The sequence below is a fragment of the Vicia villosa genome, unplaced genomic scaffold (assembly GCF_029867415.1).
Source record: "Vicia villosa cultivar HV-30 ecotype Madison, WI unplaced genomic scaffold, Vvil1.0 ctg.000726F_1_1, whole genome shotgun sequence".
Taxonomy (NCBI): domain Eukaryota; kingdom Viridiplantae; phylum Streptophyta; class Magnoliopsida; order Fabales; family Fabaceae; genus Vicia; species Vicia villosa.
This window is the reverse complement of record NW_026705326.1, coordinates 105,400-122,812: the sequence shown is the minus strand read 5'-3', so window position 1 is coordinate 122,812 and position 17,413 is coordinate 105,400. Positions and strand designations below refer to the sequence as shown.

Genomic DNA, 17,413 nt, shown 5'->3' with positions numbered 1-17,413 from the left:
GCAATATTTCCCTTTTTACACTGCAGTAATCGGTTACCCTGCTCCCAGTAACCGGTTACTGCGTACCTGCAACCCCAAATTCTGCAGAAAACAGCATCCCAACCATTCCCAACTCATTCCAATTACACCAATTTGAATAATAGGAAATGAAATGCACACATACCACGAAATACACATCACAATGCATCAATTACACATCAAACAAAGCCATGATCACACAATATCATAGATTTCATACACAAGATCAATTATCATACAATTTGATTCAATCCCTAAACCTATCATATGACTCAATTGACCCGAATCCTACATCTATTCAATATTATTAACCCCTAACCCGATAATAGATGATAATCAGAGAAGTCCCCCGTTACCTTAGTCAAATCCTTGAGTGGGTCTTCTCCCTCTTGGTTCTCTTTCACGTTCTTCAGCTCCTCTTCTCACAACTTCTTGTTTTTCACGTTCTAACTCTTTTTCCTCTTGTTTTTCCTTATTTCATGAAAACATAAAATTAGAGATGGGTTCCCTTACACTTACACCCCCATATTACTAATCCCACCATAAGGCCCAACAACTTAACATTTTATATTTCTTTCCACATAATTCCAATAAAATGCTAATCCAAATTAATTAATTTAAAATTAAATTAAACTAATTAAATTAGAAATTTTGGGATGTTACATTGTTACCCTCCAGCATAGGGGAATGAGCTCCCCTGTTAACCATGGTCGAAAGAGGATAAGTATAAGGGTGAAGGTATCAGCGGGAAGATAGATGATGGTGAAAAGGGTGTGGCACAGGTTAGATTTATCGGGGTGTCATACTCTAATTTTTACCCCTAAGATTCCACCTATCACTCATTTGCATTCAACCAAGATCACAAGCATGGAACTCTCATATCCCCTTAACCCTTGGGATTATCTTTTGTGGTAGATCACCAAGCACCTTTGTGTTTCCTTTTACAACTTTTACTTTCTTATATTTTATCATCTAACTTTACTAACCATTATTCAAAATTCAAAAGTATGTTTGTTGCTTTCCTTTTTTTTATTGTGTAAGGTATGGTTGACAATCAAAGAGGCAAGAGAGTGGCTAATACTTAAGAGGATCTTATTTCATGATAAAAGATGTTCAAAAGCTCAAAGTAACTTTGATTGTGGTGGAAGTTTTCCCAAAGATAAATCATTGTTTCCAAATTTGGGTTTTGGTTCCCCAAAGTCAAATATGTGATCAACTATTGGTCAAATAGACTTTTCTTCAATACATGACCTATAATCTTAGGCCATCTTCATGTCAAGCTTTATTCAACTTCATTTGATCAAGAAAAGTTCAAGTTTGATGTTTATTTTCACAAGTGATTCAAGTTCGGTTCATGGTTTATTTACATGACTTTTCTATGCATTTTCTACAAGAATTCATCAAGTTTCTTCAAAGGTCAGTCAAGTTTCATTTATATGGTATTCATTTGATCATCATTGGGCTTTGGAATGCAAGAAAATATCAAAAATCTCAAGTTGGTACAAGGTGGTTTGACCTAAAATCAAGTATGGCACACCATTTGGTCAAAAGGGCATAACTTTCTCAATTTTCAACTTTTTTAGGTGCTTCTTTGAGCCAATTTTCCCTCTTGATATCCTATACAACTTTGCTTTAGAGGTCAAATATCAATTCATCCTCCAAGCATCTCAAAAATTGAATTGGATTTCAAGTCATTTGTGCACAAAACTAGGTCCATGACATGGTCGACCTAATGTTATACCTGATTTTCAACGTCATGACCCCAACTTCTCAAGCATGTCATTTTCAACTCAAGCACTCTTTTGAATCCGTTCTTTTTGCATTGCATTCTCCTCCGTGAAAGGGTCATTTGACTCAAGAGAGGCCTCAAAATCACGAGCAAATTTCATAATTGATTAGGAAATTGGATGTTGAGAAAGGTGAGGTTCAGTTGTATGGTGATAGTAAGAGCATCATTTATTTAAAATTTCATCCGATATATCATGTCACGACCAAACATATTGATGTGAGGTTTCACAATATCAGAGAGTTACTTGCATCTGAACATATATTACTTGAAAAAGTTCATACTTCAGATAATGCACTTGATATATTAACCAAGTCAGTCATCAGTGACAAGTTCAAGCATTACTTGACTTGTTACATGTTTATCAATATTAAGCAGGTATTATACCTCCCAATTGCAAGGATGTAGATGTCATGCATAAATTTTTTTAGGAGTTTAATATTCGTTAATGTGGAAATTGTTGAGTATGACTCATAATCACATAAGAGGGACGGGGGGAAGTATACTTGTAATTTAAACCATAGTATTATATATATATATATATATATATATAACACTAAATTACTCTAATTCATTCAAATAATAATACCTAACTACAGTTTCTACGTAGTCGCAGACGTATGCACACTTGGTTGAACAGCGTAAACAAATATTGTGTTTTTTCTTTGTAATTTACATTTTTATTTTTTCTTTTATTATTAGCTATTGTTATAAATAGAGATGTGAGACTTAGGTTTTTCTCATTATCTAAAGTTTTGAAATCAACTTTATATCCTCAAAAGTAAAACAAACATTCATTTGGTCTTTTAAAACATGAGTTTGAATCCTAGCTAGAATAGTCTTTGATCAGATTGATTTTACCTTCACGGATTAACTGCAAGTCTTCACCAATGTTCCATGCATAAGGAGCAGCTATATGATTGATTATTTAAATGTCTCAAGTTTGTGAAGACTAGAATCGTACTTGTTTGTCAATACACATACCATTCAAAGATATTCAGTAGGTGAAACATCTTCATTATGTGTGGTTAGTGGTTACAAATTATTGAGCTATCATTGATCATGTGAAGTCACTCTGCACAACCTTATGTGTCAATACTCAAATAGGGTCAATCTGACTGACCTTATACGCTATTTTAACAGCAACATCTAACCAACAAAAAATGTAGGGGCTATGTAACAGAATCATGCATGGCTCAGTCTCCATGTGAACCATTGCAACAAAACAATGAGATCATAATAATTTAGTTCTAGCAAAATACAAGTTTTATGCCAGACTGTATATGTGTATGCATGCAACTTGGAAGGGCCTTGTGATGTGATGGAATTTCTGACACCAAATTTCACTATAATCTTATCTTCACTATAATGTTGCTTTCAATGTTTGTTACTAAATGTTGTTAATGATGCTAATATGTTCCTTAAGTTGAATCTTGAATCTATATATCAAACATCACGGTTGTCTTAAGTTTTCGAAGACTCTGTGTATGTTTACTATGATTTAACCGAGGAAATAATTCAGAGTCCGATTTTGTCACGGTTTAACCATAACAAATATTTTATGAGGTCTTTTTTAGTCACGGTTTAACAGTGACAAATTTTAAACCCTATGAAATAGTTTGTTCTGCATACCCTCAAAGACGGCTCTGTCGTCCATGCAGAGGATTCAGATCTGAAAAATACTACTACAATTTTCAATAGTGTCGAGACCATGAAATTGAATGTCATACAATTTAAAGACCAAATTCATCCATATAAGTGTCACGGAATGGGATGCAGATGCAGTGAGATGTTTGATGGACCACATTAAACATTTCACATTATGTAAGAAAGCTAAGTGAGTTTTTGTCATAAGGAAAACGTTATTTTTGTATTTCATTTCCTTCTTGTCTCATTGGAGTGATAAATATACTTATGGACAAAAATTGAATCAAGAGCATATAAGGCTTAGAGAGGAAGGGACCAAGTTAAAGATTTTAACCTCAAACAAATGACAGAAAAAATATTGTCTAGTCGGTTGTCATATATATCTTCATTCTTCAATTTCATTTTTCATGGGAAACTATATCATATGAACATATTTGTTGTAAAAATGATGTTGGCAAAAGAAAAATGTACGTATATTAAAAAATAGATCTAGCATTTCTTTTGGGGTGAATTTACACATTAAGTAAATTTTCTTTTATATAGTGAACGTGTTTTGCTAAGTTGAACTAAAAAAGACAAAACTAAATTTAAATTAGTTTTTTAATATTCCCCAAGATCAACGTGGCATAAGTAAATTCAAGCTTATTTTTTACTTAAAAGATGGAGTACTCAAAGACTTAGGGTCTGCTTGGTATAAGAGAAGTAGGGGAGAGAGAAGTAGAGGAGAGAAGTTGAGGAGAAATGCCAACTTACCTTGCTCGGTACAGAAGAGAAATAGGAAAGAGAGAGTAAAAAGCATGTGGGTCCCACAAAAAATCTTTTCTCTTCTCACCAGCGAAGAAATGAAGGGGAGAGTGTGTATCACCTCTTAAATTTCTTTTATACCCTTAATTTAATTTTTATTTTATTTTTTAAATTAATTAATATTTTAACTATTTACAATGATAAAAATTATTTATTTTTTAATTTTTTTTACCATTTTAGTTAAAATAATTATTAGTATTTTTTATTAAAAAATATGAATAATTAATTAATTAAATCTAAATTAAAAGATTTAATTAATTAGATTGAAAATCTTATTTATTATAGGGGTATTATAGTACTTTTAAAAATATACAACACTTCTCTCTTCTCTATTTCTTCTCTCTTTCTCTTAAACCAATCAATATCTCAAATCTACTCTATTTCTCACATTATTCTCTCTTCTTATACTCTCTCTTATCTATTTCTCTCTTCACAACTTCTCTTTTAAACCAAACACACCCTTAGGGTCTGCTTGGTATAAGAGAAGTAGGGGAGAGAGAGAAGTAGAGGAGAGAAGTTGAGGAGAAATGCCAACTTACCTTGCTTGATACAGAAGAGAAATAGGAAAGAGAGAGTAAAAAGCATGTGGGTCCCACAAAAAATCTTTTCTCTTCTCACCAGCGAAGAAATGAAGGGGAGAGTGTGTATCACCTCTTAAATTTCTTTTATACCCTTAATTTATTTTTTTTTATATTTTTTTAATTAATTAATATTTTAACTATTTACAATGATAAAAATTATTTATTTTTTAATTTTTTTTACCATTTTAGTTAAAATAATTATTAGTATTTTTTATTAAAAAATATGAATAATTAATTAATTAAATCTAAATTACAAGATTTAATTAATTAGATTGAAAATCTTATTTATTATAGGGGTATTATAGTACTTTTAAAAATATACAACACTTCTCTCTTCTCTATTTCTTCTCTCTTTCTCTTAAACCAATCAATATCTCAAATCTACTCTATTTCTCACATTATTCTCTCTTCTTATACTCTCTCTTATCTATTTCTCTCTTCACAACTTCTCTTTTAAACCAAACACACCCTTAGGGCCAGTTTGTTTCAGCTTTAAAAAATGAATTTTTTCTTTGTATTTTTGTAAATAGATTTTCTAAAACCGCTTTTCAAAATATTACAAGTTTTTTTATATTCGTTTTTTCTAAAATGAAACATTAGTTTTGACATCTTATAACATAAACATACATAATTGAAGACCAAAACTTAGTCAAAATCATAATTTTTTCAAAAAGTTGTATTTCAAAAAAGATTTTTATGAAAATCTATTTGAAATAGCTTCAAAATTAAGTGATTTTTTGAAATTTTGATATCCAAAATTTTACCCCATAAATAGATGAAATACCTAAAATCACATTTTAAGAATAACTATTCAAACAAAATTTTTATTTGAAGCTTTTATAAAAAGTTTCTTTGTAAAAAAAATTTTCACAAAATTTGGTAACACTATAAAAATCATTTTTAAAAAAAGCCAAAACAAACGGGCCCTTAGTCAATGTGTCAGCAATTTGATAGGTAATAGAAATATATTGAACTACCATTTTAATGGATACAATTCTTTCTTTGACAAAGTGAAGGTCAAATTTAATTTGTGCGAGTAAGGAGCACAACGTGGAAAAAAAATTCAAATAACTATGTTTAATAAAAAAAATTATCCCAAAAACTAGGTTTTCGGATAAATTACCTGCATGACCAGGTTTGGGAGGTGCCCTACACGTATGAGCCACCTCCCGTGGCGCCAACCAAGAAAACTCCTCTTCATATGCGCCACCTGGGGTGGCCCCGATATGTATGTGTCTGACCCCTACTACCTACACGACCCCCGCCAACAGCAATACAACCAACAACCACCCCAACAACGTCAACAACGCCAACAACGCCAACAACGTCAAACCTCCGAACAACCTTACCATGAAGAATATCAAACAACACCAACGCCCTACCAAAATCAACCCATCCAACAACAATCATGGGGCTTCACTCAACAACTCCATGACGCCGACCCCTCCCCCACTAGGCAATCCATCCAACAACAATCACGGGGCTTCACCCAACAACACCACGACGCCGGCCCCTCCACCTCCACTAGTCAACCCATCCAACAACAATCATGGGGCTTCACCCAACAACACCACGACGCCGGCCCCTCCAACTCCAATAGGCAATCCAGCCCCGACATGGGTCCAGATGACGAATACGACCCAAATGAGCAAATGATCACTCAATCGTCACTTTACCATACATCCCAACAATCACAGCACCAACAATATGGCTACACCACACCCCAACAATCACAACACCAACAATATGGCTACACCACACCCCAACAAACAATGCCTTTTTTCTAAGGCCAATCAAGCGCTGGGTTTTACCGGCCATATGACGCAACTCCACAGCCAAGACCAATCTTTGAGGGCATGGGGACCCGATTATTTGACAGCAGGATACAAGACTACATGTCAAACGAGCGCATGGAGGGGCTAATCCGAGGCCCATCTACCCAAACACAAGAAGAACAACCAAGGACTAGGGGGGTCGTCGAGAAGGGGGTCGTCGAGAATCTTCCCAACGGATCCGAACAGCGCCAGGGTGCGGAACTGACGGCCATAAGGGTCAAGATTAGAATAATTTTAATGTTTTTTAAAAAAATTCTAGTTTTTCCCGTATTTGTAATCTTTGTCTCGTATTTCTCGTATTTGTAATGTTTTTCCTGTATTTCCCGTATTTGTAATGTTTCTTCCCTATTTATACCATTAAACACTACCTGTCTAATTATTTATTTAATAGTTTTTTTTAATTATGTTAAAACAATTTTAAAAAAATCAAAAACAAAATAAAATAAATATGTTAAAACAAGCAACAAAAAAAAAAAAGGGCAACACTTATGCGCCACCCCAGGTGGCTTGTATATTTAATTTGCACTATGGCGCCACCCCAGGTGGTGCATATGAAGGGGAAATTGTGGAATGGCGCCACGGGAGGTGGCTCCTACGTGTAGGCCACCTCCCAAACCTGGTCCTGCAGGTAATTTTCCCCAAAACATGGTTTTTTGGGTAAATTTTTTTTAAAACATGGTTATTTAGATTTTTTTTCGCACAACGTTATGAGACAAGAAAATAGGAGGAAGAAAGGGAATAAGACAATTTAACTTTTCCCCCTTAAAACTAAACCTGCCACCCCAAGCTATGTTTTTATCATTATATGTTTGTTTAAATTTATTAATTTTTAAAAAATTTACGTTTCTATCGAAAATTTAGAGGATATATCGGAAATTTCAAAAAAAATATCAGATTTTTAAAAAAAAATTGTGAGTTTTTATCGGAAATTTCAAAAACTACCAGAAATTTTGAAAAAATTATCGAATTTTTCGAAATTTTCGGTATTTTTTACAAACAAAAAAATTGTGATAATTTTCGGTATAATAACTCACGGAAATTTACATGTGATAATTTTCGGTATAATAACTCACGGAAATTTACATACGTTACTTATCATATTGTCAATTTTTTATAATTATTTGTGCTAATGTATTACTATAATTATGTTTGGAATTTGGGACCGGAAATTTTAAATTAACTAAAATTTACGGTATGATGTACCGGAAATTTCCGGTATTTTTTGCAAAAAAAAACTGTGATACCATAACATAAAAAAAAAACTGGTATGTACCGGAATTTTGAAATTTCTGGTATACCAGAAATTCTTTGTATCTCAACATTTTTCAACCAGGATAAAATTGGATTAAAAAATATAGGGGGTGTCAGATATAAAAAGAGGGGGTGGCAAGTTAATTCCTCGGGAACGTGTAGTTCACATAGAAGGGATTTCAACAAAATGAGCTAAAAGGAATTGTGCTAAGGGAGAAATCTACATGCCACCCCCAAAATTAGATTTGACACCCTTCATATTTTTTTAACTCAATTTTACCTTTGCTGAAAAAAGTTAAGATACAAAGAATTTCTGAAAGAAATTTCCGGCATGCACTGTAAAATTTCCGGTACAACATACCAAAATTTTTTGTTATAAGAAATTTTCTGGTACATCATACCGAAAATTGTAGTTATTTTAAAATTTTTAGTATACCTTAAGTTTCTAATTTCCTGAGAGTACCGGAAATTTCATTATAACAAAAATTTCTGGTATGTTTCAATTTTTGGTTTTTTAAACGGTTGAGATTTTGCCGACACTTTTGGAGGGTCCTGATTGCACCGACACATTTGTGTGGTCTAGAATGCACCACCATTTGTATAATAGAGGTGTTAGGGTTATTGGATAGCACATCATTTCAACAAAATGCATCTTCCTCATTATTTGATTAATGTAGAAGTGTATTTCAATGGCCGCAACCCTGCTGTTCAAACCAAGATTCTAGATGGGCCTGAATCCTTTGCCACCTTGAAAGAAACATTGAATAATTTGCTGCCTGATTCCGATAATAGAAGGGTGACAAAGATCGAGTTTCGGGAGGACTGGATTGATACAAATGGAAGGGTGAAATACAACTTAATCGAGTTGAAGAATGATGAAGATGTGAAGGTCATGTGGAAATCATTTCGCCGTAGGATAACTAAAGGTCCGATTGAATTGGATGCGCAGATCCAAAGATCCGTGGATGACATAATGAAGTGTCTGATTCGTCTAGAGCCACCCGTTAGTACCTAAGTTTTCATGTTTCAGAGTATTGTTTATGCTTGTTGTTTGTCATCTGATGTTTGTTAACTATGTTTGTTTGTTATTGATGTTATTTTCTTTATCTACTCGAAACATGTACTGGCCAAAAATATTATGTAATAAAAAAGATGTTCGTACAAAATATACAAATATACAATTAATACAAATTATACAATCATAACAAAATAAATCCACAAGCAACATCCACCAACCTAGCTAAAATACTGTGAACCTCACCATCAGGGTTCACCAAACCAATGAGGCTATCCAAGTGAACGACGATGTACTGCAAACAATTGTTCTGGTCACCTGCGAGAGGTGGAGGTGGTGATGGAGCGGAAGAGTCTCTGGTACGTGAAGGCCCTGAGATGATATGACCCTAGGGTGTGACACACTAAGGAACCACTCTTGGTATCCATTCTGAGATGAAAGCCCCGTGTGTCACAAAACTCCTTATGCACAACCACCTCATCAATCTCCAAAACATCCATCACCATGCGCACCGCTGTCGCCTGGTCCCTATGAACTGGTGTAAGAAAATTTACTAGCAATCGAAAGGTGAAATAGAGAATGCATATCATACAAAGTCACCATCATCTCCCCGAATGGAAGATTGAAGGACGATGTCTCCGGGTGCCACCTCTTAACAAAAGCTGATAATATAGGGGCATCTAGCATCTTTAGGGAGCATCTAACAAAGTCCATCAAATGGAAGTCCCGTACTATCCTCGCCGCCTGCTTAAGCATCGGTCTCTCGGGGAAGTTCTTCAACTTCGACTCGTGAGAAGCGAGCTTCAACACTGGCGCTCCTGTAACAAAAAAATACAATTAAACACAGTAGTATAAATCAAATTGCGTGATAAAAATTAAGCACTTAAGCAATGTTACATACCTCATCCTGTCATATCCTATAAGTGACATGGTCAGCATATCTTGTCAAAACGGACCTGTTAGAGGGTCCTCTTGGAAAAGCTCCATCAGTGTATACTGATGGCTTAGCAGATGTACCGGGGTGGTTTCCGTATCATGCACCACCAGCTCCTCACCAATCACCTCCTTAACTACAGTCACCGGCTCCTTAACTCTAAGTACCTGCTCCTCAACAACAACAACAACAACCCCCTCCTTAGCAACAAGCACCTGCTCCTTATCAACAGGCACCTGCTTCTCAACAACAGCCACCGGCTCCCGAACAACAGCCACCGCCTCAACCTCAGCAACCTCATCCTGAACCACAACAGTGGATGCTTTACCATCCCGGTGGCGAGGTGTGCGGAACCCCCTCCCCGCCTGCTCAGCCCTCCGTTTCCGGTTAGAACCGGTCGGAGGAATGTGTCCAACACATAACACTGAGGTACCAGCCTCATCAGCAGCTGCCCGAGCAAGTACATCGACTCTATTAATGGTCCGTCCCGCAACAGTATCATCTCTGCCTTTAGTCCTCATTAAAAAAAAATTAAAAATATAAGAAAAATAGCATTTTAAAATAAAAAATAGAAATACCAGAATTTTCAAAATTTTCGGTATGGGAATTTATACCGGGAATTTCAAAATTTCCGGTATTTTTATAACTTTATAAGGATACCGGAAATTGTGAAAATTCAGGTACAAAATACCAGATATTTTAAAAAATTTGGTAAAAAATACCGTAAATTTCACAAAATCTATCGTAAAACTTACTTGTTTTCGCCAAATTTCCAGTATCACCCAAAGATTTGAAAAATCAGGTGTCTCACGTAGATTTGCTAAAATGTGGTAATGAAAAATCTTTGGATTTTTTGGTCATTTCATTCCTTTTGGGGGACGCCAAGTCTATTTAGGGGGTGACATATACATTCTTCGTGCTAAGGCCTTTATTCGGCTTTTGCACTTGACCTTGTAATACGAGCCCTTTTGGTGACAACCCACAACAGCTAGCTTAGTTAACCAAAGAGAAAGCCCAAAGTTTGCAAAAAGGTTAACCAAAAAGCTAGCTTGGATGGAAGATTTTGTTTGCTAGATGAGAGTCCTTGGTGAAATGCATTAGTGGTTCAATTGTTTGTATTTTTCGCAAGTGGTTATAATGTAATAGCTATATAACTCTGTATACGGAAACAAAATAGTGTGTGGAATGAATAGAAACTTTTTCTTCTCTCTCAAATTTTCTTTTCTCTCTCTAAGGAGTACACACCCACTCAAAGAGTGCTTTCTTTTATAAATATGTTCAGCAGGTTGTATCACGGGTGCTTTCATCATGAACCCTTTTGAGCTTATGAATGCCCTTCAATCCAAAATGGACGCCCAATGGGCTGAGTTACGTGATATTCTTAAATCATCACTCGCCTCTCATTCTGACACCATTCATTCCACTCTCCATAGTCATTTATTGGAGGTTGATTCCAAGGTTGCTAACCTCCAATCCAAGTATCAACATCCACCGCACGAGTCTTCGAGAACGGCATTGCATTCGCTTAAACTCAGTGATCCTCATTCCAATGGTTCTAATCTAATCAATTGGTTGTTTCAAATCACTGCGTTTTTTTATTTACACGAGACATCGGAAAACGCATGTCTTCAGATCGTTTCATTTCATATGGAAGGTCGTGACGCCTCATGGTTCCAGTGGGCGATGCGCAACCACTTTCTTCGGTCATGGATCGTCTTCATGGAAGTTGTTTGCCACCGCTCCGATCCAACTCGATCCGAAGACGTCGAAGGTTATTAGTCTAAACTTTCTAAAATCGATTCAGTAGCGGATTTCCAGAATGAATTTGAAGATATCATGAACAAAGTTACAGGTATTTTTGAATCCTTACTTATCTATTTATTTATTACTGGTTTGCGACGAAGTCTCCGCCAGGAATTGCAATTCCACCGGCCCTCAACACCTATAGAAGCTTTTGCTACGGCAAGGGCTTATGAAGCCCGTTTGGATGACACTCCAACCCAAGGAAAATTTTGGTCCAAAGGCCCCACTCACAACCCATGCCCAAACACATTATCTATCCCAACTTCTACAACTAATTCCCAAAATACTTCTCCCACCCCTAAACCGAATACCCTACCCCCATACTTCTCCCACCTCTAAACCAAATATCCTACCCCCATTAGTACGCACGCCTAAAACCAATGTTGTTGTTCGTCACATACATCCGACTGAACTCCGGGATTGCCGTGCCAAGGGGTTATGTTTCAGATGCGATGAAAAATGGAATCCATCCCATTGTTGCAGTAGAAAGGTTCTTATCCTCTTGGGTGATGAATACGAGGAACCAGATCTAGAGCCCGAGGACCACCCACCGGATGAAATTTCAGGTGACATCTTTAGCTTACACGCTTTATCTAGTCAATTACAGAACCGCTCACTACATGTTACTGGGGTGTCTCAGCAAAAAAAAAACTTATTCTTATTGACAATGGAATTACCCACAATTTCATTAAACCGACATTGGCAGAGAGTTTGGGTCTAGCTGTAACATCGTGTTCTTCTTTCCGAGTGGTAACCAAATACGGAACCTTTTTGGTTTGTAACCAGTGCTCTAAGAATGCTCCAATTATCTTACAAGGTATTACCTTCTCCGTTAATCTGTTTGTTCCTCCAATCGAGGGCCCGAATGTTGTGTTGGGTTTTCCATGGCTTTAATCATTGGGAAAGTTTTCCCATGATTATTCTGGTTTCACCATGGAATTTTGTTGGAAAGGTACTCCGGTCACTTTGGTGGGAGACTCCTACTTGGCACTGCACTCTGTTTCACTAACACAAAGTCCCTCCCTGAGTTGCATAAAGAACATGACACCACCCATTCCTTTCCCAAACACCTCACTTCACTATTTCACGACCTATTACAGAGTTACAATCAAATCTTCACCACCCCTACAGGCCTCCCTCCCCGTCATTTTATTGATCACCACATTCATTTGATTGAAGGAATAAAACCTATAAATGTGCGACCGTACCGTTACACATAATTTCATAAAATAGAAATGTAGAAATTAATCTGCGAAATGCTTGATCAAGGGATCATCATTTCCAGCCATAGTCCTTTCTCCCCGCCTGTATTGTTGGTCCGAAAGAAAGATCGCTCTAGGCGGTTTTGTGTCAATTATCGTGCTTTGAATGCAACGACAGTTAAGGATAAATTTCCTATCCCAACCATTGATGAACTTTTAGATGTGCTTGGTGGGGCAACCATGTTTAGCAAACTAGACCTTCGCGCATGGTATCATTAGATTCGAGTGAATTCTCGCGAAACATAAAAAACAACATTTCGCATACATGAGGGCCAATTTGAGTTTTTGGCCATGCCTTTCGGCCTTACTAACGCCCCTTCGAATTTTCAGGCGACCATGAATCAACTGTTTTCTCAATTCCTCTGGCGGTTTGTGATTGTTTTTTAGGACATTTTAGTGTACAATGCTTCTATTGAGGACCACTTAATGCACCTGGCGTTGGTTTTACAGTGCTTGTCGACTAATTCTTTTTATGTCAAGCTTTCCAAGTGTTTATTTTGTCAAAAATCCATTAATTATTTGGGCCACATGGTTTCTTCCAAGGGTGTTCATGCTGATTCTGCCAAGTTGGATGCCATGATGAAATGACCGCTGCCTTCCAATGTTAAACAACTTAGGGGATTCTTAGGCTTGACGGGTTATTGCCTCCATTTTATTGCGAATTATGCCACAATTGTAACACCGTTGACAGATCTTTCACGCCATGATTCTTTTAACTGGACTACAGCCGCCACTGCTGCATTCTCTGCTCTTAACCAGGGCTGTCCCTAATGCAAGAAGGTCATCCCATTGCTTTTTTAGTAAGAAGCTTGGCCCAAAATTACAGGTTACATCTGTGTACATAAAAGAACTTCATGCCATCACTGACGCAGTCCTCAAATGGCGACAATATCTTTTGGGTCATTTCTTTACCATTCAAACTAATCATAAAAGCATATGGGAATTATTACAGCAGGTTATTCAAACTCCTGATCAACAGCCGTATGTGCAAAAGCTATTGGGTTTTCAATTTTGCATAGAGTAAAAACTAGGTGCCTCAAATAAAGTTGCGGATGCTCTGTCCTTCGTGCCGAAAACATGGCCTGATTGGGATTCACACGATTCTTCTGCACTTTTGGCTTTAGTCTCTTCCCCTACTTTCGGGATTATACAGCAGCTCCGAAAGGAAAATGTCGCGGAATCTTTTTTGTTGGCTTTTCATGAGAAATTTGCACAGGGTACCTTGATGCTTCCTTATTCCATCAACAATGGGTTTGTTTTACGTCACGGGCGTTATGTTCTTAATCCCTCGTTGCCGCTTTGCACTACTATTATTAGTGAATTTTATGATACTCCTAGTGACGGGCATGCAGGTGTCAAACGTACCCTCGTTCGTGTTGCACCCAATTTCTTTTGGCAGGGTATGCGCCAAGCTGTGGAACATTTTGTAGCTTTATGTCTTCTTTGTCAACAAATTAAATATTCCACTCAAGTTTCTGCTGGGTTGTTACAACCCTTCCCTGTGCCAGAGGTGGTGTGGGAAGACATCACTATGGACTTTGTTACAGGACTATCTTCAGCTCACGGCTATACTGTGATCTTAGTGGTGGTTGACCGACCACTTATCCAAATCTGCTCATTTTGGTGTCCTCATGGCATCCTTTACTGCTTCTAAGGTGTCTGAATTGTTTGTTTCCATGGTTGTTCGCCACCATGGTTTTCCATGCTTAATTGTGTCTGATTGTGACCTAATCTTTGTAAGTAACTTTTGGCGCAAAATTTTTTAGTTGAGTGGCACGAAGTTATCTATGAGTAGTGCGCATCATCCGAAAACAGATGGGAAATCTGAGGTGGTTTATAGAGACTTGGAGCAGTACTTACGGGCATTTACTCAACACAAACCTTCTACTTGGGTTTCATTTCTTCCATGGGCCGAATTCCACTACAATTCTAGTTATCACAACAGCCTCAAAATGTCACCATTTGAAGCTCTATTTGGTAGAAAACCTCCTTCCATTTCGGTGTACACACCAGAGGATCAACTTTTATTCAAGCATTGGAAGATGTTCTCCTTACTCGTGATGAATTATTACGCACTCTTAAGGAGAATTTGCTATCTGCTCAACATCGTATGACTCAAAAAGCCAATGCCTGCCGCCACGAACTCTCGTTTGCTGTCAGAGACTTGGTCATTGTTCATCTACATCCATATCTTCAAACGACGGCACACGAACACCGCTATCACAAGTTGTCTAAGAAATATTATGGACCATATCCAGTTATTAAGCGTATTGGTCCTGTTTCCTACAAGCTGCATCTGCCATCAGATAGTTGTATTCATCCCGTGTTCCACATTTCAGTCCTTAAACCATTTTGCGCCACTGACATTCCGCCTCCGTAAGACATGCTAAGTGAAAGCTTCAACAACTAGCCCATAGAACAGTCGGATGCAATAGTGGACACATGCACTGTACTCATACATGGTTTACTAACATCTCAAGTTCTAGTTCAGTGGAAAGGATCTCCAGTGGAAGAGGCGTCTTGGGAGGATCTTTCCACATTCACATCTACTTGTCCCAATTTCCACCTTGAGGACAAGGTGATTTTGGAAAGGGAGGGGAGTGATACGAGCCCTTTTGGTGACAACCCACAAAAGCAAGTTAACAGGCCCAATAGTGAGAGGGAGACCAAAGAAGAAAACCTAAAGCTTGTAAAAAGGTTAACCAAAAAGTCAGCTTGGATGGAAGACTATGTTTTCTAGATGAGAGTCTAATCAGTGCATTTTGATGCACATTCCTCTACGGTTGTACTTATACATTTCCATGGTTTGCTTGTCTTATTTTTGTATTTTATAATGTTTTTATATTTTAATTTATTTTTATTGTTATTTGATTTTCGTATTTAATTTTCAGCTTTAACAGTCTGCACGGAAACGATCATAACTGGAGTTCCAGGAGTCCGATTGAGGTGTTCTAATAATCTACGGAAAGCTAAGAGAAAGAGCTACAATTCTTATGTTGGAGTCGAAGTCAGAATCGGACTGTAGAAGGGCCAGAAAATTCGTTGAAGTTGCAGCACTAGTTTTAGTTAAGTTTCGGGTCAATTAGTTTTGGGCTTGGGTCGTATGTTTGACCCAGTTGGATTGTAAAACGGGTTGTACTTTTCCCCCTTAGGGAAGCAGCCGCGGTACTGTAGCATGGATAATCACTATTCACGATTTTGAAGCTTGGTACAATTTCTATGGAGCACTAACAAAATCCTGTCGAATTGCTGTATTCAGGTTCCGACCTTGAGGTTATTTTAATTTTAATCTAGTATTTATTCCTTTCAATTTTGTTCTATGTTCTTGAATGCTTAATTCGAATTTCATAGAGTATTTTGATTCAATTCAAGTGATTGTATGATCCTAACAAATAATCACGTTACCGTTTGCTTAATTCGTTACCGTGTATGATTTATCACGTTTGCTTAATTCGTGAAGCTTATCTCCGTTTGCTTAATTCGGATATTAGAATTATACATCGTACAATACTCTTCGCGCTTGTCACTGAGTTTGTAGTCGAATAGGAATAGATTATCCGCTTAGGAGATTAATATTGCTTAATCGATGATAGATAGGAACCGAATCAGTAATTAGACTTTTCAGCTTATTTGATAATCACTTTTTCATAATCATTTTTTTTGTTTAATCGAAACTCAAACCCCCCCAATTCAATTTTTAATTAGTTAATAATAATACAAGAATCCTTGAGAGACGATAATCGAGTTACCGTTACCGTCGTTACTACAGTTTTGCAAATTAACTCGTTTTTTACCCGCGTGCGACAGCGGATCAAATTGGCGCCGTTGCTGGGGATTCTTGTTATTATTAACTTATTTTAGAGTCTTAGATTTAGTGTTCATGCGTTTAGGCAGTAGTTTCCTCACGGTTTTGGCCAATCCGCGTTTAGAGTCGAAAAATTCAGTTTTTGAAAAACTTGTGTTCGATTATAAAAAGTTTTTGCCTACTGGAAGTAGAAAAATTGTGCGATCAATACTCCTTTACTCTAGAAGAGTAAGGGAATTTGACCCAAAATTGCCAAATTCATCGTTTTTCTATTTTTAATGAATTTTTTACTGTTTTCATAGAGTCAAAAAAATCCAAAAAAATTCTCAAAATTCTTATTTCATCTAATTAGACTAAATGTTGTGTTTTTATATTTTTCTGAACTTATTTTAATCGTTTCCTTCATTCTATTTGTTTATGGCTGTTATAGGACATTGTTAGCATTTTCGCATTTGTTGCTGCATTGCTTAATTGATTTTGATTCTGAACTTGATTTTGATAATATGGTTGATCAAAGAACACTAAGGCAGCTAGCTGCGCTTAATGTTAATTATAATGGTTTATGTATTGAATATGCTGATGTTGTTGTTCCCTTTGAATCGAAATCTGGTTTAATACACTTGTTGCCAAGGTTTAGTGGTCTTACAGGTGAGGATCCACATAAGCATCTGA

General features: G+C 36.7%; 1 protein-coding gene across 2 annotated transcripts; it reads left to right on the top strand.

Moving 5' to 3' along the window:
• Positions 1 to 11,020: 11,020 nt before the first annotated feature.
• On the top strand, positions 11,021 to 16,236 carry LOC131630710 (uncharacterized). 2 transcript variants are annotated; one of them, XR_009292433.1, is made up of 2 exons: positions 11,021 to 11,723; positions 15,828 to 16,236. XR_009292433.1 is itself a non-coding variant. In XM_058901460.1 (2 exons), exons 1-2 carry the CDS (start codon positions 11,844 to 11,846, stop codon positions 15,959 to 15,961), a joined length of 531 nt encoding a protein of 176 aa, XP_058757443.1. In that variant the 5' UTR covers positions 11,730 to 11,843; the 3' UTR covers positions 15,962 to 16,236. The 2 variants fall into 2 exon arrangements, 1 of the variants encoding a protein (XP_058757443.1); XM_058901460.1 differs by lacking the exon at positions 11,021 to 11,723 and adding an exon at positions 11,730 to 12,240.
• Positions 16,237 to 17,413: the final 1,177 nt, after the last annotated feature.